Here is a 22,238-nt window from a genome sequence, read left to right as displayed (position 1 = left end):
TGCACCAGAGGTACACTTCAACTGTGAGAGACAGAATGTGAAAAAAAAAATCCATGAATCCATATGGTAGGATTTGTAAAGAATTTATTCGTAAATCAGGGTGGAAAATAAGTATTTGGTCAATAACAAAAATACAACTCAATACTTTGTAACATAACCTTTGTTGGCAATAACAGAGGTCAAACGTTTACTATAGGTCTTTACCAGGTTTGCACACACAGTAGCTGGTATTTTGGCCCATTCCTCCATGCAGATCTTCTCGAGAGCAGTGATGTTTTGGGGCTGTCGCCGAGCAACACGGACTTTCAACTCCCGCCACAGATTTTCTATGGGGTTGAGGTCTGGAGACTGGCTAGGCCACTCCAGGACTTTCAAATGCTTCTTACGGAGCCACTCCTTTGTTGCCCGGGCGGTGTGTTTTGGATCATTGTCATGTTGGAAGACCCAGCATCGTTTCATCTTCAAAGTTCTCACTGATGGAAGGAGGTTTTGGCTCAAAATCTCACGATACATGGCCCCATTCATTCTGTCCTTAACACGGATCAGTCGTCCTGTCCCCTTGGCAGAAAAACAGCCCCATAGCATGATGTTTCCACCCCCATGCTTCACAGTAGGTATGGTGTTCTTGGGATGCAACTCAGTATTCTTCTTCCTCCAAACACGACGAGTGGAGTTTATACCAAAAAGTTCTACTTTGGTTTCATCTGACCACATGACATTCTCCCAATCCTCTGCTGTATCATCCATGTGCTCTCTGGCAAACTTCAGACGGGCCTGGACATGCACTGGCTTCAGCAGCGGAACACGTCTGGCACTGCGGGATTTGATTCCCTGCCGTTGTAGTGTGTTACTGATGGTGACCTTTGTTACTTTGGTCCCAGCTCTCTGCAGGTCATTCACCAGGTCCCCCCGTGTGGTTCTGGGATCTTTGCTCACCGTTCTCATGATCATTTTGACCCCACGGGATGAGATCTTGCGTGGAGCCCCAGATCGAGGGAGATTATCAGTGGTCTTGTATGTCTTCCATTTTCTGATGATTGCTCCCACAGTTGATTTTTTCACACCAAGCTGCTTGCCTATTGTAGATTCACTCTTCCCAGTCTGGTGCAGGTCTACAATACTTTTCCTGGTGTCCTTCGAAAGCTCTTTGGTCTTGGCCATGGCGGAGTTTGGAGTCTGACTGTTTGAGGCTGTGGACAGGTGTCTTTTATACAGATGATGAGTTCAAACAGGTGCCATTCATACAGGTAACGAGTGGGGGACAGAAAAGCTTCTTACAGAAGACGTTACAGGTCTGTGAGAGCCAGAGATTTTCCATGTTTGAGGTGACCAAATACTTATTTTCCACCCTGATTTACGAATAAATTCTTTACAAATCCTACCATGTGGATTCATGGATTTTTTTTTCACATTCTGTCTCTCACAGTTGAAGTGTACCTCTGGTGCAAATTACTGACCTCTGTCATCATTTTAGGTGGGGGAACTTGCACAATCGGTGGCTGACTAAATACTTTTTTGCCCCACTGTATATAGGGCAAAATGTGGTTGAGCTTGTAACTGAATGTGTGCCTGCAAAAGTAACAGTGTTGTACAAGACGTGCTCGAGATGATCAGATAAGAGAAGAAGAGAGCAAGCAACAGGAAACAGCTGGAGGGAAGACGGTGAAAGCGGCTCTTTAAGTGTGTTAAAGGTTGTCAAAAATATCGCTTACACAAATAAATAAAATTGAAGATTAAATACATAAAGGATAGAACCCAGAACATGATAAGTTGTACCAACTTTGAATAATTAAGAGAACAATTGATGAATACATTAGATTACTGAGGCGTAGCAGGGGGAGGAGGTTTTTTTTATACTTTACAGCAGCGGTCCCCAACCTTTTTTGCGCCACGGACCGGTTTATGCCCAACAATATTTTCACGGACCGGCCTTTAAGGTGTTGCGGATAAATTCAACAAAATAAAACTAGTACCGATACCGAAAAAAAGAAGATTTATTCATAACACACGTGAAAAGACCCAGGAAAACCGAGTTAACGATAAAAACACTAACAAAATAACACTGAAAACCGATAAAAACCCTGAAAACCATACATTTCACACCTGAGCCTCAACTCTCGTGGCCCGGTACCAAACGACTCACGGACCGGTACCGGTCATGTTAAAAGAATGTTGGAAATTTGATCAGAATACGGTGAAAATGAGAGAAACAGACATTTTTCTCAGATCATTGTGTTAAATTGTCAAAATCCCCGTGTTCTCTTTAAGACTATCAGCTCTACTCTAAACAACCCTGAAAGCCTCTGCTGACACATGTCATCAGCTCCTTTCTTTCTTTGTAAACAAGGTCGAGTCTGTCAGGTCAGCAATAGTACTTCCTACAGATGACCCATCAGTGTTTATTCCATGACTGTAAACATGTTTCCATTCGTCACTTCAGTCTTTACTCTGAAATACAGGAAATGACATCATGGCTCAAAATCTTTGTCGTTCAAACAATTCTTTATTTAACATTTTTTTAACTTTATTTAACAAAATACATTCAATAAAAACTTCAACTGAAACTGATTTTTAATCCAACCACTGAAAAAAAAGGTAACGACTGAACACAAACACTACAGAAGAACAATTTATAAAGATTAACATTGAACTATAGGAACAGTTTGATTCACAGCCTCATTAGAACTTTAACTTAAACTTAAGGAGAGCCGACCTGAACTCTGTGGAGCCTGATCTCCAGGGTTTTAAGTTGGACTCTGAAACCAGAAGAGGATGTTTCTCTCTCTTCAGATTCGCTGTCGTCCTGTGATGGGAACGGTTTCAGCCCTGCGTGATCGCGCTGATGTTTGCACAGAGCAGATGATGAAGTGAATGTTTTGGCACAGTGGTAACAGTGAAACAGTTTATTAGTAACGTGGGATCGTTTGTGTGCAGAGTATGAACTGAGATTACTGAAGCTCTTGTCACACTGCTCACAGCTGTAGTTTCCTTCCATGTGTGTACGTTCATGGTTGCTACGATGACCTGACTGTGAGAAGCTTTTGTCACAGTGTCTGCACTTGTATGGTTTCTCTCCTGTGTGGACTCGTTTGTGTGTTTTAAGCTGACTTGCAGTGGTGAAGGATGACCCACACTGATCACAGAGGTGCTTTTTGACCCCACTGTGAAAGAGTTCATGTTGTTTTAACTCAGCTGATGTGGGGAAGCTTCTCCCACATTCTTTGCAGTATTTCAGTTTGTCTCCAGTGTGTTTACGTTGATGTATTTTTAGGCTGGCTTGCTGACTGAAAGTTTTTCCACAGATGTCACAACGAAAGTCTTTCCCACCACCACAGCGATGACAGGGTTGAGAAGTGGATCCATCTGTGTCGCTCTGCTTCTAAACAAAGACACAAAGACCGTGTAAGTCAGTCCTTCAACACTTTTATCCTGAAAGTCGCCTGAAATAAAGAGCATCTCTGCAGACGTCCAATTACATTTTACTGTTTCGATTAACACACTCAGTTTACTGGGCTACAATAACTACAATACTACCACCATAATACTACAGCAATACTTATTTAATATTACAGTAACATCTGACTTACACTTAAATGAAATGAAAACCTGAATAATGGCTCAGAGCTACTCTTCGGTGCAGCAGAAGTGCTAACATGCTAACACAATTTAATGAGCAGACTTGTTCCAAACAGTCAGACTGAACTTACAAGAATAAAATAAAAATACAAACCTCACAGTAACTGCACTTGTAGAGTCTCTTTCTGGTGTGGATCTGTTGGTGTTCTCTCAGGTACTGTGGAGTTTTAAAAGTCTTCTCACACAGGTCACATTGATAAGGTCTCTCCTCAGTGTGGGTAAACATGTGGCGTTGTAACTGTGTGTCTGTTGTAAAGTATTTGCCACACTGATCACACCAGTACACATCTTCTCCGGTGTGAATGCGTAGGTGTATATTTCGGTACCCTAGCTGGCTGAACGTTTTTCCACAGATGTCACAGCTGTATGCCTTAATTCCAGAGTGGGTAACTAGATGTCTCTGTAAGTGGCTACTGTGAATAAAAGCTCTGCCACACTGATCACAGCTGTAAGCTTTAACTCCACTGTGGATGACTTGGTGTGTTTTCAGGGAATTCTTCCAGGAAAACGACTTTCCACACAAGTCACAGCTGAACGGTCTCTCTCCAGTGTGGATGAGCTGATGTTGTTTTAGTTTAAACTTCCAGGTAAAATCCTTCCCACACTCGTCACAGGTGTTTTTTTTCTCTCTCTTTCTTCTGTGAGGTTTGTCGGCCTCCTGAGAGCGCTGACTTCTCGGTCCACGTTGGTCCTGCAGTGACAGAGATACAAACAGAGGCAGTGAGTGAAATGCAGTCATTAAACAAACTGAAGCTTCAAACTCCCTCCATTAACACTAGTTTTAAACCTGAAGGTGGAGTGTGGCACCAAACACCTTAAAGGTCTCTTATCCCCACCTACTGGTAGTAGTAACACATTACATCCAACCTGCTGTTAAAGATAATTAATCATTGTTCAAACACTCTAAAATCATGCCCATCCCTCCTGCTTGTACACAAATATTAACGCTAACACACTCAGAATAGTAATAAATGTTTACCAGGTCTGTACTTTTTTATATTTCCTGTTTGTTTCCTATTATATATTTCTATAATTGTATAATTTATTCGATAATAATAAATCATATGTAACAGTTACTAGCTTGGTTCAGTGAAGGATGATGTCAGAGTCTGACTGTAACCTGACGTTTTTTTTTTACTTTTACTCGCTACATTTAAAAAAAAAAAAAAAATCTGTATTTTCTACTCCTTACATTTTCAACACAGGCTTGTTACTTTTGGTTTAAGTCATTTGAGGGGAGTTATTTCATCACTGCGGGCTTCAAAGATCAAATTGATTTGAGCCTAAACAGTAACACATGAAATCCAATCCTGCATCATACACCAGGCTGTGTGGTAAAGTCCTATAAATGGAGCATGTAACGATCACTGTAACACAAACCGTAAATCTTATCTGAGTTTAAAGGTTTAAATCACCGTCAATTTCATCCTTCTATGATTCAGAGTTTGGTGACATCCTTATCATACAGAGTTCCGTTGGCTGAGTTGGGAAAAAGTTCTCAATAGAGTTTTTGAGCTCAGCAAGGAAATCTGTCAGTTCATGGTGTGAGATTATTATATTATCTTATGCCACGTTATACCCCTAATTAAAGATAGTGAAATTATTATGTAGTTTTAGTTTGCATTATTCTCCTGACTTTGAAGAAGGTGACAACTATTACAGTTATTAAACTGATTTGTATTACATTAGACTGCTGATTTATTGTGAATGAGTGATATTGTTTTATGATGCATTATACTGCTGAGGTATAAGAAATACTGTTTTCAGAGAGTCATGGCCTTATTTGTCTGATTAGAAGAGAACAGAGCATACCGGAGAGGTTTTCTGCCCCATCTCATCAGGAGGAGATAAAACAGGGAGCCAAGGCCATCACTTAGGCGCCGTAAGAGAGAAAGAATGTGAATGTTTAGGTTTTATGACTAGGTGGAGGGGGGCTGAAGCTATAAGAATGTGAGAAACACTCAGACGCTTCAAGATCAGGCGGACACCCTCCCGCGCTCATCTCCCCTCCGGATGGTTTATGCTCAAAAGTGTTGAATTGTATGGAATAAAAGATTGTTGATTGAGCATTTATACACCGAGTATTGTCCTTCCTTCAGCCCAAAGATCAAAAGAATTGGGAGATTTAACAATGGACATGGCATGTATGATGCAGTGAAGGCATTTCAAGTGAAGCTGTCACAAATGCACCAGTGCAACCTGTCTCACTTTCCCTGTTGCCAAGTAATGTTGAACCAAGTCGGCGCACTTTGCTGATAAACTGAGCGCACTGAGTTCGCGGCGCTTTGGTGACTGTGAAGCACAAAAAGAGAATTTCAAGCTTCTTCTTTACGTGGAAACTGCACCTGTGCAGATTCAGATGGAGCTGCAGTGTAATGATAGACTCAAGGCAAAGTACGACACTGAATGGCCTGCACAGTTTATTAGTTCCATTCCTGCAGCAATGCCCCAGCTCCGTCTACATGCAGCTCCAACCTTGTGTATGTTTTCATTTATTTTTTCTGGGGTTTTTGCAGCATGTTCATATTTCTAACTTGCATAATTTTGACAGGATATATTTTTATGAAGATCAAAACATTTAAAGTTAAAGTTGATTTTTTAAGTTTATTTATTCTGGAATAAAATTCCTGTCTGTTTTTATTCATATTTCTGTTTAAAAAACATGGTTTTAGTGTGTTCAATAAATGTTTATCTTGTTTGGCACGCAACCTAAAGTGTGCCTTGAGTTTTGCTCCCTGTGCAGTTGAGTTTGACACCCCTGGTGTAGAGGATGGAAATCAGCCAGGACAACTCATGAAACATCTGCAGACATCTGGTTGAATTCAGTTGTGTACATCCACAGAGAGCAGCAGGTCAGCTGATCACAGCCTGTACATTAAGAACATCGACTGGAGCTCTCAATAGAAATGATTGTGAGCTGTGACTCTTTTCCCCACACTGAGCCACTACAGCTGATTTTAGGGTTGAATCCTGCTGAATCCCACTTTAACCTCTTCCCTGCCCATTTTCCTCTTTAGAGGCAAAGTCACCCTCTACAATGTAGGCATTGTATTATTACATGAATATTACATTACATTAATATAGCACAAGGTTCAGTTAGTTTTGCATAATATATATATCAGTACTTCATCTTTTACCCCTTTAAGACCTACCATAGAACCAAGAGCTTATGTTTATATTTTTACTAGAGATGGCACGATACCACTTTTTTATGTCCGATACCATAAATTTGGATATCTGCCGATACCTATATGAATCCGTATTTTTTAATCAACAGAACTGTTTTTTTTTTAATATCTTGCTGTTTTTGTATAAGTTCATACTCAAGTTAAAAAACAAAACACTAAAGCTATTCTGTTATACCTGTATGCAAAAAATACACAGCACCCAAATATTTCATAGTTCAGTAATAGTGATCAATCTAATACACTTAATCCTACTCCATCCTCCCTATTCTGGTATTTTAAGGAGTAAGTAACCTAAATAATAGGGCTCTAAAACTCCCAGCAAAAAAAAAAATAGATAGGGAATCACCCACCCTCCACTTCATGATGCTTAATCAACATAATCAACTTTAATTTGATGCAGTGTGAAAAAAGATTCACAGAAATCAATTATTTTTCAAGAATAATTAAATAGATTCAACATCTTTCTTCAACAGAATTGCAGACTGCACAGATGGTACCTTCCCAAAGGAAAAAGTAGTAAAGCTTACTAGGGTATATTAGGCTTAGTTACTATATACAGTCATGGACTTCTATACATTTTACATCAGATTAAAACTTTGGGTGTAAGATTCAGATAATTATTTATTAAAATCTAGACATTTTAAATGAGAATAAGAAAGAAAAGGATGTCTTTGTGCCCCCTTTTCCCTGTTAATGCCCTATCGGCCACCCTGGCTAAACTTTGCTAGATCCGCCCCTGCACAGTTACCAGCCGTCAGCTAGAAAAGGATCCTGGTGTAGAAAGTAATATTAAATAAATTCTAACAACAGCTTATCAAGGTTAAACGTGCTGCTGTTGTTCAGCTGCTGGTTTCCTCTTTCTGGCGCGAAGTGGGCAATAAACAAACAAGAGAGACGGACTCGCGACAGAAAAGCCGATCAGCTGATCATGATTTCATGACTGAAGTAGCAGCAGGAGAGGGAGGGGGAGAGAAGAGGCAGTCGCTCCATATATGTTCCATCGCAGGAATGCTTTACAAACATTCAGAGACGAACTTACACACTTGCTTTACTTCTCTCTGGGATAACTTCCTCGGAGATGAAATGCCGGATTGGTAGCGAGGCTACAAATACACACAGCCGCTCTATCACGTGAGCACACTGCTCCGACGTGCTACGGTTATGAGCCGAGTTACGCCATGTCGCAAGTTTTGTGAGGTGCTTTTTTGAAATTTAATGGATCGGATTACATTTTTTATTTCTCTCCGATATCAGATCCAGTAATTTACGTCAGTATCGAACCGATACGATACGTGATATCGGATCGGTCCATCTCTAATTTTTACATGCCCTTAATGCAGGGCTCTAGAGTGCGACCAATTTGGTCGCAAATGCGACCAAATTTTTCAGTGGTGCGACTAAAAAATATATTTGCTTGCACCTGTGCGACCAAATGTTCGGGTAGCAAAAAAAAAAAAAAAAAAAAATCTGCAACCTTCCCTGTGGTCAACAACAGACACACATTATGCCCCTATCGTGGACTAAACCAATCAGAGATAGTAAGGGGCGGGACCTCTCTGATTGGCCGTGGTCCAGTTGAAAGTGCAGGTGGAAGTGGGAGGTGAGTAGCTTGAATAAAGCGATATCAATTCATTAAATCCTGAATCGACTTTTAAATATAACTGTGTTTTGCCAGAAACGCCAGATTCTCAGATTAAAGCTCACAAAACCATTTCAACAACAACCAAACAGCAAATGAGAGCAGGTACACGGACTCCACACAAAGACGTAAACACAGAGCCAACGCATCAGAATCAGCTTTGTCTTTCTCGGCTTTCTCAGCTTAGCGATCCTGATGCGTCCGGTCCACGCTGTGATTACGTCTTTTTGCGCTGATTCTGAGCTGCAGGTTTTGTCTCTCTCCAACCAAAATTCACTGAGCCAGCAGCAAAAGAAGCAGCAAACTGCGCTTCACATTTGATCAATGTCGTAATGAATTTTGCTGTTTTGCTTCCACGACTATTAAAATCACACTTCATGCACAGCTAGCTCTCTCTCTCTCTCTCTGTACTTCAAGAACAGTTTCCCGTCTCCAATCTCTGTTTTCTGTATTATTCATTCGCTTATTACCCACCAGTCTACCGCTGTTTACGGCGCTGTGGCTGCTGTCTTTTTCTATTCTTTTTTTCACTTAAATGACATCGGACAAGAAAGCCTATTTTTTCTGTTGTTCAATACTGAAGAAATTTAAACTTTATATGCAGAACATTGTAGAATATTTTGAAGGTTATCTGCTATAAAAAGCCAGACAAGGAAAATCTCCTTCATGTTTTTCTGTGTTTTATTCTCAGTTACTTTCACACAAAGGCATCTGCTGTGATGTTCACAATTCTGAAGAAGTCAGTACTGATAAATGATCAGAATTATAATATTTCTGACTGTCTGAGGCTAAGTTGAATCGAATCGGGACTTTGAAAACCGGAATCGAATGGATTATAGAAATCAGTGATGATACCCAGCCCTAGTGAGCAGCCTAGGCACGACAGAAGTGGATGTAGCTGTAATAGGAAAAGAACTATTGCTAACTTTTCTGTTAAGTTAAGGCCTGATCCTTCTGAAATTCATAGCCAGTGCTCTGACACGGTGTCATCAATCTTTGAATGCTGAAAAAGCACAGTGTATCCAGAAAAACACATTATATTATATAAATTATTATAAAATTTGTGTGCGCCTAACTTTTGTGCTGGTACACCTAACTTTTTAAAGTTAGGCGTACCAGGCGCTGGCATCTATTCCAACATAGGAAGTGCTATGAACAGCAAAGCGTGTTTCTGGTATATTATGTTTTTTTGCTGCAAGTGCTTTTTATGCAATTTCTGCAAATACATATGTGGAAGGAAACGTGACCTAGGGCAAGCTGATGGCATAAGATGTAAGTACAACTATTCCTAAATAAAATAATTGTGTTAGCTTAAGTGCAGTTCTACCGGGATTTTAAAATTGTTACGCAAAACGGAGCATTCCTGCTCCAATAGGCCTTAAAGGGTTAATGGAGTATTTCTTAACACTAGTATCTGTCACCTTCTTTGTCGAACTCATTGTTTTCTCTGCAGTGGCTGAGCTGAGTCCAAGTAGCGTAAATGTTCCCCTGCTGCTCCGTCAGACTCTTCTCCTCCTGCTGATCAGCTGGGACACAAAACAGAACTTTGTTAGGCTCCACACTGCACTGAAGAGTCAAAGTGTCTCATATGTTCATCTGAGAGCACAAACAACAAATTTTAGCTTCCCTGGGTGAGCAACTTGTTTAAAACATACACAAAAGGTTTGAGCACCGATACCAAATTCAGCAGTATGGCACACCAGTACCAGGAGAGCAATTCCTCTTTAAAAAAAGCCCTGGCAAAGAACAAAAACAGAACAATCGATGGACCTGCATAAACGAGTACAGTGTTTCCCAACCACTGTGCCGCGGCATATATACGTGTGCCGTGAGAACTGATCAGGTGTGCCGTGGAAGATTATCCTATCTGAGTGGGTGTAGAAATCTGAGCCATGATCTGAGTAACCCTCATCACTCAGTCACACTCCGATTCTCTACTTATATCAAGTCCATTGCACTACTTTCAAGCATTCTGCAACCTGTCCTCTAATTTATTCTTACTGTCTTACTATTTATATTGTTTTCCATGCACAGTTGGTGTGGAGCACCCACAATTTAGTTGAATATGTACAAAGACAATAAAAGACTATTCTATTCTATTTTAAAATCTCTGCAGTACTTTTAAAACACAGATCCCCTCTTGGGGTTCGAGGCTGTATTTGTTTTAAAAATGAATCTCTGGTATCTCTGGCCTATCATTATTATTTTGCTAACAGTTAATCAGGCTCATTTACTGAATACTGATCAGAATTTATCAAATTATCTTTGAGATGATTCTAACAACAGGCCTCTCAGAGTGAGGCCAGTTTTTACAATCACATGCCCTGTGGGCTGACACAACTTTGCTGATAAGACAAAGGCAGCTGTGTTTTAGTCTGGAATACATTTATTTTTTACCTTTCTTTTAAATTGATTTCATTATAGCACTTTTACCGCCAACATATTTGGATTTTTTGGCGCTGGAAGTGACCTTATATTGATGATGGCTGGCGTTAGCTAGCTAGCTAGCTAGCTTGGATAGCACGCTGCATTCAAAAACTATGCAGGTGCCACACAGTGACAGAGATGCTAACTAGCGCTTAGTAACAGACTAATAAAATAATAGAAACTCTGATTACACTTAGCTAATTTAAAAGCTTTCTTCTAATAATAACACTGTTTTCTTCTCTGTGTTTCATTAGCATTTGTTAATATTTTCTTGTAAATTAGTTTATAGCAGCTTGACTTGATGTAGAGGCTTTTTCTTTCAACTGGTTCACAAATAACTGACAACAGAGACCGAGGAGAGCAACAGAAAACTTCACTCAGGAGCTAAATTCAAGATTGACTGAACTCAGATCAAAGTTACCTTAGTGCTTCACTTTAGATGAGGAAGAAAAATAAACTAAAACACAAACGCAATGAAGCGGGAACTTCGCGGCTTCTTCTTCTTTGGGGTTTTTCTTTGGCGGTTAGAGCTTTAAGGTGCATTACCGCCACCTGCTGGACTAGATGGTTCTTAAACTAAAACTAGACATTTAAAAGTATTTTAATAAACAATAAAAACAAAGACAAAATGTTTCAGTGTGTTATATTCATGAACATAAACATCAGATGGCTTCAGCTTACGCTTACCCCCATTTATTTAAGAGATTTTGCTCTCTGCAGGCGAGGATTTTTTGTTTAGAGGATCTTTGTAAGCCTGTATTTACTTTAAAAGAAGGGAAGCACTTCTTCATTCTACAGAAAAGGTGACACATTACAGATGAGTTCATAAAAAGTGTCTCTGTCACTCTTTCAAGGCTCTGTCATATGGAAGAAATATAGTATCATCAGAATTCAAGTATTTTTAGACATTGAATTTATGACACTGAATTTTTATCCTCCAAATTTCCCTGCAAAAATATTCACCTGCAAAAATTCACCTGCAAAAATTCACCTGAAAAAAATTCACCTGCAAAAATTCACCTGCAAAAATTCACCTGCAAAAATTCAACTGCAAAAGTGATGAACTTTAATGACCCAAGCCAGAGCAATCAGCACCAGATCGAGTCGAGTGGCTCTCAGCCAATTAAATTACGCTGTTTGATCACATGACACCGTTAGCCAGCAGTGTGTCTCCTAAAAGAGAGCTGTTTAAAGGTGAGTGATTAAGTTTTTCTCCTAAATAGAGATCATTACAGAACGCCTAGTCCTACTTAAAATCCCATTTATTATTTTTTTTTTTTTTATCATCTACTCGAACTAAGGAAAACGTTTGACTAACTCAAAGACAATTTCCACGCCTCCCCTGCCTGACTGCAGAGGCAGTTTTGAATTTAGGAGCGCCAAGATGGCAGCGGCAAACCCTGGCGGCTCTCCGGTGAGTATATATATATTTTTTTTATCTTCAAGTTTGTCTTTTGAAACCTTAATTTTATTTAAATCCGTTGCTCACGTATAAAGTACACAGACGGGGTCTTTGCTCAACTCGTCTGAGGCGTGTCTCACTAAGCGCTACATGCTAGCATCCTGCTAACCGAGCTACCCTTTACATGCTGTGCTTTAGAAAATAGGATACTCGTTAAAAAAAATACTCCGCAGATATTGATAGATAGACGAACGCAAATATAATGTTGGAAACGAGAACGGCCTTTAGTGAAGGGGTAAAATACACCATGAATAAAGCCATAGAGTGAATGGCTGCCATGGTTGCAGAACAGCCTGATTTAATGACAAGAATGGGGAAGAGTGAGGTGAAGTGAACCACAGCCACAAAACACGGTCAGACAAGGCGGCAAAAGGGCAGTGATCTGTCCGTCAGTATGAAGTTGGTGTCTGCTTTGGTGAACAAAAACTCCAGACTGGTAGCAGGAAGATGGGAGACTCGTGTTTCACTGGAATAGTGGTGAATTAAAACATCCTTTGTTGGGGACATTTCGGTGTAAATGCATCCATACAGGCAAGACAGAGGCAGACCAGACAGTGAAGAAAACAAGGCAAACATTAGAAATATAAAAACGGAAATATAGGATGAGTCGGGGATGAGTTCCTGCCCCAAGTGGAGGAGTTCAAGTATCTCGGGGTCTTGTTCGCGAGTGATGGGAGAAGGGAGCCGGAGATCGACAGACGGATTGGGGCTGCAGCTGCAGTAATGCGGACGCTGCACCGGTCCGTCGTGGTGAAGAGGGAGCTGAGTGTAAAAGCGAAGCTCTCAATTTACCGGTCGATCTACGTCCCTACCCTCACCTATGGCCTTTACATGACTAACGTCCCCTCTTCTCCCTACCTCACATTAGCCCCCATCTTTCTTCCAGGTGGAAAAGACCCGTCACCTTCTGGGAGTGGCGGCTCCCGTGGGAACAGCTCCCACCACCAAGTCCCTGAGTGAGTCTCTGTCCCCCAGCGTGAGCTCCAGCACTCTGTCCACATCCACCTCCGTCTCCTCGCAGATCTCCAGCACCACCTTTGAAAGCGTGAGAAGGAGCTGGCCACCAAGGTGAGAAAAACGTGGGCTTAGTGGGCGTTCTTGTTGCTGCCTTCTTCCTTCTCTGCTCGGTCTTGTTCCTGTTGTGTTGTAGTGCCTGCGCCTTCTGACACACACCTTCAATACTGAATACAACCAGCTGGTGAACAGCATCAGTGACTGCAAGGTGAGAAATAATACAAAGAAATTAAAAAATAGCCTTTCTGTGTCACATCAGGGAGTTCCTATATTGACGTCTACCTCATCCTGCTGTTGTTTCACTTCAGCTTTCTCTCATCTCACCGATCGGACGTGATCCATCCGTGACGAGCTTCAGCAGTGCCACCCTCACCCCTTCCTCTACCTGCCCCTCTCTCTCGGACTCGCGCTGTGGCTCCATGGGCCAGAAGTAAACATATTTTTAGGAACATTGACCTCGATCTGCAAACGGTTATTGACAGGTTATCCATTTGATTCTAACTTGGTGTGATTTGTGTTAAAGGACCCCTGAGAACAGCTCACGTGCCTCCAGTCCCTCCTGCTCAGACTGTGAAAACTTCCCGATGGTTCCCACTCTGGAGACCTCCTACCTTGCGCGGGCTGCAAAGAACGAGTTCCTGAACTTGGTGCCTGATATTGAAGAAATGCGACCAGGGTGAGTAATGCCATATTAACCCAAATACTGTCACTATGACATGTGTCTCACAGACCAAATGTAAGTCGACACTCATGTTCTCTAGTTCAAGCAGAAATGATGTGGATCGATTCAAATTCCTGAGCCTGGATGATTTCAGCTGGAAACAAACCAACTCTGCTTCTTCTTCAGATAATTCAATTCAATTTTATTTATATAGCGCCAAATCACAACAAAAGTCGCCTCAAGGCGCTTCATAGATACAGAGAAAAACCCAACAATCATATGACCCCCTATGAGCAAGCACTTTGGCGACAGTGGGAAGGAAAAACTCCCTTTTAACAGGAAGAAACCTCCAGCAGAACCAGGCTCAGGGAGGGGCGGGACCATCTTCTGTGACCGGTTGGGGTGAGAGAAGGAAGACAGGATAAAGACATGCTGTGGAAGAGAGACAGAGGTTAATAACAGATATGATTCAATGCAGAGAGGTCTATTAATACATAGTGAGTGACTGGAAAGGAAAAACTCAATGCATCATGGGAATCCCCGGCAGCCTACGTCTATTGCAGCATAACTAAGGGAGGATTCAGGGTCACCTGGTCCAGCCCTAACTATATGCTTTAGCAAAAAGGAAAGTTTTAAGCCTAATCTTAAAAGTAGAGATAGTGTCTGTCTCCTGAATCCAAACTGGAAGCTGGTTCCACAGAAGAGGGGCCTGAAAACTGAAGGCTCTGCCTCCCATTCTACTTTTAAATACTCTATGAACAACAAGTAGGCCTGCAGAGCGAGAGCGAAGTGCTCTAATAGGGTGATATGGTACTACAAGGTCATTAAGATAAGATGGGGCCTGATTATTTAAGACCTTGTATGTGAGGAGCAGGATTTTGAATTCAATTCTGGATTTAACAGGAGAAATCTGCTCTCTCTTTCTAGTCCCTGTCAGGACTCTTGCTGCAGCATTTTGGATTAGCTGAAGGCTTTTCAGTGAGTTTTTTGGACATCCTGATAATAATGAATTACAGTCGTCCAGCCTGGAAGTAATAAATGGTAAATGCCCTGTATTTATATAGCGCTTTACTAGTCCCTAAGGACCCCAAAGCGCTTTACATATCCAGTCATCCACCCATTCACACACACATTCACACAATAAATGCATGAACTAGTTTTTCAGCGTCACTCTGAGACAGGATATTTCTAATTTTAGAGATGTTGCGCAAATGGAAGAACGCAGTCTTACATATTTGTTTAATATGTGCGTTGAAGGACATGTCCTGGTCAAAAATGACTCCAAGGTTCCTCACAGCGTTACTGGAGGCCAAGGTAATGCCATCCAGAGTAAGAATCTGGTTAGATACCATATTTCTAAACTTTTCAGGGCCGAGTACAATAACCTCAGTTTGATATGAATTAAGAAGCAGAAAGTTAGCGGCCATCCAGGTCTTTAAGTCTTTAAGACATTCCTGCAGTTTAACTAATTGGTGTGTGTTATCTGGCTTCATGGACAGATAGAGCTGGGTGTCATCTGCATAGCAGTGAAAATTTATGCTATGTCTTCTAATGATGCTGCCTAGGGGAAACATGTATAATGTAAACAGAATTGGTCCCAGCACTGAACCCTGTGGAACTCTATAATTAACCTCAGTGTGTGAAGAGGACTCTCCATTTACATGCACAAATTGGAGTCTATTAGATAGATATGTCACAAACCAAACTGTACACTGGTAAACTGTTACAATAAAAAAGACCGTAATTTTCTTTACTCTTCTTTATTTATGTAACTTTAGTTTTCACTGGCAATTTAGTGTTAGGTTAGGACAAAAAACAAATTAGGAAGGTTAAAGACAGAACATTACTAGATTGTGGTTTTAATTAAAATGTAGCCTTTGACAATGCTGAACACATGAGAAGCTACTTTAAGGCATATCACCCAATTTGTAATATTGCTAAACATTTCTTAAGGCAGACAAGTTATGCTGGCTGGGTCAGTGTCATTTTTGTTGTAATTGATGTCTGGTTTGTTCTGTTCCCTAGTGATGGGTAGGGATGGGTACCAGTATCCGGTGTTCTTACATAATCCTTGAAATAGTAATAACACAGTATCCTCAGCAAAGATGAATTAAACAAGTTTTATTTTAATGGAAGTTTACTTCAAGTCTTCAGATTTTTACTGTCTTTTATTTGATTACTTTAAAGTATATGATTACATTAGAGTAATTAAATAAAGACAGTTTTGATGGAGCTCCTGAGCCAGCCCAAGCTCTCTATGAAGACGAGGAAAAACTCCCCTGGGGGGGCCAGACTGACGGGAAGAAACCTCGGGAAAGCCCATTCAAAGAGAGATCCCCTTTCCTGGGATGGCTGGGGGGGGTTACAGGAATTCCAAAACACTGAAATTTAAAGTGGGCTAATTAAAAAAAATTATTTCCTGAAAAAAAGAAAGGTAATTCATACATCACACATAAATGATAACGTCTGAATTGTGTGTGTTTGTGTGTGTGTGTGATAGGCTTATCTCAGCCAAGTGTGATGCTGTAGCTCCTCCAGCGTCGGCCGCGTCTCCGGGACTTTGGTTAAACACGCGTCCAAGAAATCCCGGCAGTCTGGAAAGAAAGGAAAGAGAAAAAACATGAAGATGATAGTTCCAGTGGTCCAAGCCATCAGTCAGTCTTGAAGTGTGACGTTTTCTTACTTTTGGACAGATGTCTTTTGAATTTCAGGCGCTTTTTGAGGAAGCTCGTGGTGTTAAAGTCCCCGGCATGAAGCGCTTCGTACAGAACCACTCCCATTTGCCATACCGTGGTGGGTCCACACCTGTAGCAACTGCGCCCGTACCACTCGGGAGGGGAGTAAATTTCTGTACCTAATAAACAGACACAATTGCAATTTCTTCTAAAACAAAAGGCGAAAATTGTGACATCTGTGAAGAGCAAGAGCAGAATATGTTACCATAGAAGACGCGGTACTGCGACTGCTCCTTAACAAAGCAGCTCAGTCCAAAGTCGATGATACGAACACGCGGTACATCTGAGCCGGTCTCAATTAGAATGTTCTCACTCTTGATGTCCCGGTGAAAGATGTGTTTATCCTCCAGGTGCTTCGCAGCATCAACCAGCTGCTTCAGAATGACCTGGAAATAGAGCAGGGCGATATGACCAAAAATATTTATCACGATATACATTTGAAAAGTTGTGATAACGATATAACTGACGATATAACTGACACTAGACAAAATACTTTACAACTCCACAACTTTATTAGTGCAAAAAACCCCATAAATGTATTTTCACTTAAACAAGCAGCTGTTTTTTTATGTGCATTAAAGTTATATAAAAATGTAACAGTGCAAATGCAAATTCCTCGCTGACAGTTTAACCAAAAGGCATTTCCAGTGGAAATTGGCCGACATATCCTCAGCATAACCATGTAAAATATCCACAAAGCTTAAAAAGAGGTTATACACACACAATACGGTAATATCACGTTGAGGTGCAGTACGTATCACTCCGCGAGGCGCCTGCCTACGATAGCCGTAATGCTCCGACAATCCATCGAGCGGTGCGGCTTTGTAGCTTAGCAAAGTCGCCGTGTACATAAAATCGTTTTGAGGTCAGTAAACACAACCAGAATTCATACATAAGGCACACGGGATTATAAGGGGCACTGTCGAGTTTCAGAAAAATCAAAGGATTGATTTTAAGTGTGCCGTATTTTCCAAACAACACGGTAATAACGACGGCCCGCTAGCATGCGCTACCAAAAATCGTGCTTTGTTGTGTATCTGACGGACGAAAGCTAAACCAGTTCCACACCACTAAAGTTGCAGCATTTTTACAAACCAGTTCTGGTTCATCCGTTTCATTCAACGATCCACTTTTGCTCTTCTCTTTCTGCGTCACCGCCATCTGCGTATGTAAACATAGGCACTGCGCATGCGCGTTTTACCTATTCTAGCGCGATATTTCATTTTCCTATCGTTGCCCAAAATTACACCGGTATTACCGTGAATGGTATGATATAGCCCAGCCCTACCTGGAAACGATGAAAAAGACAATAATCAATCAATGGGTTAATGTTTCTCTAATACTCTGTGCTTTGATTGAATGATGTACAGTCTAAGACTCTTCTAAGGCAAGTCAACTTGCCTTGGCCTTGTCCTCTGGCAAAAATCCTCCATTTTCTTCTATGTATTTATCCAGGTCCACAGCGGGGACAGGTCTCTCCATCACCAGGATCAGCTCTCTGCCAAAGTCAAACCACTCCAACAGAGACACTGGGGCTGATGTTTCCACTGATCCATCTGCTTCAGCTGCAAGCTTCAGCATGATGGCAACTTCCACTGACACATTCTTCCCGTTATCATCCTGAAATATTTCAACAAAGTGGATGATGAGGCACAGACAGGTGAACGCTGCATGCAATCCACTAATGTAAAAACAATTCAAGTCTTGCACATTTACCTTCACTTTGCAGTACACTTTCCCCTTTGGGATGTGTTTGATGGCCACCTAAAAGACACAGGGCATTGATGAGCATTTCCTCAGTATGACATCATTAAAGGTGTAAAACAGCATACATCTCAGCTTACGATATTATCCCTTATCTGCATTACTGCCTGTCTTACTACCACCATCTGAACACTTACTGGTAAATGATCCTTTATGCGGTAGCCAGAAAACACTGCTCCGCATCCTCCTTCTCCAAGCCGGTGCTCCTCCACGTATCTCGCTTGGAAGTCACCTAAACAGACAAACACAAATTGGGTTTTACTACAGCTGTCACACAAATTACTCTCTGCTGTACCCTAAATGTTCATTTTGCTCTTCACCTGAATATAAAAGCTAAGCTGCTTGCTACTTACGTTTCTGTTCAGCCACTGACTTTTTGGCAACGGTTTTGGTTTTGTCCTGGTCCACGTTCTTTTTCTTAGGTGGGTCCCTGGTGTCTCCCGCAGCTTTCCTTTTGCCAGCCTTTTTGTTTTTACTGCAGCTCTCTGAAATCTCTATGCTGCAGTCTGCAGATGTGGAAAACACCAAAAGCACGTCAGCTTATTAGATAATAGACACAAATATCTCCCAAACACTAATATCTTCAAACTAGCAACCAGATGTACACTTAATCTACCCCTCACTCAACTAATTAGCCTACCTTTACCAGTGTCCAACCAGGAAGATGCCTGCCCCTTGTCACCGCTCACATGCTCAAGAAGTTTACGCTTTTTTGCTGTATTGGTTGTCCCCGCTTCATCTTGTTGGACCTTTCGCTTGACTCCCCCGACCACATGAGCATCTGAGCTGGTGGAAGGACCAGCCTGCTCAGTGACCCTCCTTCTTTTTATGGGGGTCGTTTTTTCAGGACTGGCCTTTCTTTTAGCCATCCTGCTCTTACAATCTATAAACAACAACAACACATTAGTGAAAAAGAGCGCTCGACATCAGGACTAGAAGGATTTTGATGTCATTGAATTTTAAATTAGTATTGCTTACAATATAATAACAAGTTTATCCTTTTGATAAAAAATACACCAACACGAGTCCATACTAGGTCTACTAAGTCTAGATACTGATGACACTTGTTGCTCTGTTTTCACTGCTCAGTCCAAGAATAAACTTGTCACATTATTTTACCAAAAGACAAAGTGCCCCAGTAACCTTTCTTTGATTAGACATGTTGCACTCAGGTTAGTTTCAATCAAAACCAGGATTTAAATCCTCTAAAAATGAATCATTTTATACACAGAGCCTCAACATTGTTAGAAATGTACATTCTGTTATTTAGGGGATTTTATTTTTTACTTACTTTGATCTCCTGGATCTTTCTTATCTGCCTCAGTCGTAACTTTTCTTGTTTCCTTTTTCATCTTAATTTTTAAAATAGAAAATGTCACCTTAATGAGTGAATAGTCCTTCAAATGTCTGGATGCTTGACTTTTCTAACTAAGCTGTATAAGTCAGTTCTGTAAGTGAGCTTTAAAAGTAAACTCCGGAGTCTATGGCAACACAACATTAGAACCTTGCCTTTTAGTGACATCACTAAAAGGCAAGTAGTTTAAAGAAAAACACTCTGGCATTTCATATAATTCAGTAATTTCACATTAAACTTTCTTTCATTATCCTTTCATTATTTGTTTAAAGACTTGATGTGTGGATGCTACTATGAAGACTTCTAGTTGAGCAAACACTAATAAACACTGACTAGTTTATCTGAGATAAAATATAACACTTTTTTATTAAGTCAGTGTTAACTCTGTTTTTTTTCTGTTAGGATCATTCAATAGTATCAGAAGAGAAAAGAAAAGTATGTTTTGTTTTGTTTTTTTTTCTTCAAGATCTGTTCACATGTACTTAGCAAGAGTGAGTACACAGCGTTAAAAAATGGTACTTAGTGTAGTGAGGAAGGCGAAAAGCAAAGAGAGCATATGAAGGTAATATTGAAGAAGGCGCAGTTTTGAAGTGGTGAAAGGCAAAGGCATGAGTGCAAGCGTAATAAAAGGTAATAGGAGAGATGTCGAGCAGGCGGAGGACTTGGCTGGAGCAGGAAAAGGCAAAAGGGGAAACGCGAGTGCACGTCTGAAACTTCTTCACTGTCAGTGAATCCTAATTCTTAAGACTAACTAAGAAGAATAAATCTATGTATGAATGTCGTTTTGAGCACATCTCCTCTTTCTACTGATCAATTCTTCCACCTAGTGGATAGATGATAGTATTGCAGCTTGTCTCGTCACCTGTTGTGTGTTTTGTGTGCTCCAGAACCTGCGTCCTGTTGGAGTACTGTACGTAAAACACACAAACACTGGAGTGAACACAGCTGCTGAACATCTCTATATTCATAACTTCTTCCTGTTATCTCATATCTGTCTCCCTTCATCTGTGTAGGAACGGTGTACAGATGTATGAGTATGTCACTCCTGCTCCTCCACCTAACACCTCCACTCCAAAGTAAGTTTGCTCTGCTGCTTTGGTTCACTGATCTGCAAGTATCTGTCATTTGTTTGCAGATGTCTGCAGGAATTATTGTAATGATCCATTAATGGTGCCTGATTTCATTCAGTTTTACAGCTTGTCTCGTGTTTTTGAACTGCTTCCCTCACAGTTGGACACAGTGCTAACATGTGCTCTTACTCTGTGTTTTATTCCTGAAGAAAAAGAAAGTGCCCAGCCCAGCAGGATGAAGATGGGCCATACGTCAAGAAGCCACCAAATGCCTTCATGCTCTATCTCAAAGAGCAGAGGCCAAAGGTCATTGCTGAACTCAACATCCCTGGAAGTGCAGCCGTAAATGCAGTGGTGGGACAGAGAGTAAGTGTGTAACTCTGCATACATTTATGCATCTGTTAATGTTGTCTGCTCATGTTTTTGCATGTGTCCCAGCTGTCCTGTAGTTATGTGTAGTAGCAGTGCTCACAGTGTGTTCTTATGATCTTCTGTCCACAGTGGAAGTCGCTTTCAAACGACCAGAAAGCCAGATATTTCAAGCAGGCTGAAACAGAAAGACAGAATCATGCCAAAGAGCATCCAGCCTGGTCGACCAAAGAAAACTATGTATGTCCAACAATAATTTCATTATAGACGATTGGACTGATTTCAATTGAATTAAACTGTTACTCCTGTTATTTCAACATCTGTCTTTGTGTAAATAAATAAAAAAATAAACAAAAGATGCTTCTGTCATAAGTTACAGCAGGATGAAACAACCTTCATGTAGTTCTTGTTTTTAACACTGCAAACCTTCTTTAGTTCTTTTGTTTCCTTTCATATTCAGCACACATCTGTCAGTGTCCACTAACTGTCAGGGAAAAGCCAGATAAAAACACTGTGGGGTCTTTTGGGACACGTGCTCGTTGGGTTTACTCATAGATATCAGAAATGATCTGTTCTGTATTCAAAGGATACACGAAGGACGTTTGTATTAAATGCAATATAGCGACTGATCATATGCTGCTTTCTTTGGGGGCTTTTCACCACCATGTTACACAAATCCAGTTTCTAACTGAAAAGAAAATCCTTCACCATTTTCTAATCAAATTCCCTGGTTTCCCATGTCAGAGATGTCATGGCTGAAAGGATCATCGCATATTGAGCTCAAAGCTAAACTCTTGTGTAGGGCCTCTTTCCATGTTGTACCATTCATTTTAAAAAGTCCTGGTAACAAGAGACAGAGGTGACTTGATGTATTACAGTTACTTCCCAATTTACAGAAATGATGTGACTTCTGACATTT

General features: G+C 40.9%; 4 protein-coding genes across 9 annotated transcripts; 2 read left to right on the top strand and 2 right to left on the bottom strand.

Moving 5' to 3' along the window:
• Window positions 1-2,428: 2,428 nt before the first annotated feature.
• LOC309693876 (uncharacterized protein) lies at window positions 2,429-11,417 on the bottom strand. The gene is made up of 4 exons (XM_082513482.1): window positions 11,312-11,417; window positions 9,885-9,989; window positions 3,731-4,327; window positions 2,429-3,379 (listed from the first exon to the last, which is right to left on the bottom strand). The coding sequence occupies exons 2-4, from the start codon at window positions 9,900-9,902 to the stop codon at window positions 2,699-2,701; spliced, it is 1,296 nt and encodes a 431-aa protein (XP_082369608.1). The 5' UTR covers window positions 9,903-9,989; window positions 11,312-11,417; the 3' UTR covers window positions 2,429-2,698.
• A 506-nt stretch (window positions 11,418-11,923) lies between these two features.
• Window positions 11,924-18,422, top strand: LOC309693886 (uncharacterized protein). 5 transcript variants are annotated; one of them, XM_082513503.1, is made up of 7 exons: window positions 11,924-12,084; window positions 12,192-12,304; window positions 13,221-13,574; window positions 13,675-13,796; window positions 13,890-14,042; window positions 14,955-15,005; window positions 18,218-18,247. In XM_082513503.1, exons 1-3 carry the CDS (start codon window positions 12,036-12,038, stop codon window positions 13,422-13,424), a joined length of 366 nt encoding a protein of 121 aa, XP_082369629.1. In that variant the 5' UTR covers window positions 11,924-12,035; the 3' UTR covers window positions 13,425-13,574; window positions 13,675-13,796; window positions 13,890-14,042; window positions 14,955-15,005; window positions 18,218-18,247. The 5 variants fall into 5 exon arrangements, with proteins under 5 accessions (XP_082369629.1, XP_082369631.1, XP_082369627.1 ...); XM_082513505.1 differs by lacking the exon at window positions 14,955-15,005 and having other exon boundaries at window positions 13,239-13,574; window positions 18,218-18,422; XM_082513501.1 differs by lacking the exon at window positions 14,955-15,005 and having other exon boundaries at window positions 18,218-18,422.
• Window positions 15,408-20,261, bottom strand: LOC309693891 (serine/threonine-protein kinase pim-1-like). The gene is made up of 9 exons (XM_082513512.1): window positions 19,818-20,261; window positions 19,167-19,409; window positions 18,880-19,032; window positions 18,664-18,758; window positions 18,479-18,526; window positions 18,164-18,382; window positions 16,968-17,148; window positions 16,711-16,881; window positions 15,408-16,621 (listed from the first exon to the last, which is right to left on the bottom strand). The coding sequence occupies exons 1-9, from the start codon at window positions 19,876-19,878 to the stop codon at window positions 16,530-16,532; spliced, it is 1,263 nt and encodes a 420-aa protein (XP_082369638.1). The 5' UTR covers window positions 19,879-20,261; the 3' UTR covers window positions 15,408-16,529.
• Window positions 18,336-21,675, top strand: LOC309693888 (transcription factor 7-like 1-B). 2 transcript variants are annotated; one of them, XM_082513507.1, is made up of 4 exons: window positions 18,336-18,422; window positions 20,894-20,956; window positions 21,160-21,316; window positions 21,452-21,675. In XM_082513507.1, exons 2-4 carry the CDS (start codon window positions 20,907-20,909, stop codon window positions 21,584-21,586), a joined length of 342 nt encoding a protein of 113 aa, XP_082369633.1. In that variant the 5' UTR covers window positions 18,336-18,422; window positions 20,894-20,906; the 3' UTR covers window positions 21,587-21,675. The 2 variants fall into 2 exon arrangements, with proteins under 2 accessions (XP_082369633.1, XP_082369634.1); XM_082513508.1 differs by lacking the exon at window positions 18,336-18,422 and having other exon boundaries at window positions 20,342-20,956.
• Window positions 21,676-22,238: the final 563 nt, after the last annotated feature.

Source organism: Aulonocara stuartgranti (genome assembly GCF_965226115.1).
Source record: "Aulonocara stuartgranti genome assembly, chromosome: 18".
In the NCBI taxonomy this organism is placed as follows: Eukaryota; Metazoa; Chordata; class Actinopteri; order Cichliformes; family Cichlidae; genus Aulonocara; species Aulonocara stuartgranti.
The sequence above is the reverse complement of the archived record's forward strand: the minus strand, read 5'-3'. Positions and strand labels throughout refer to the sequence as shown.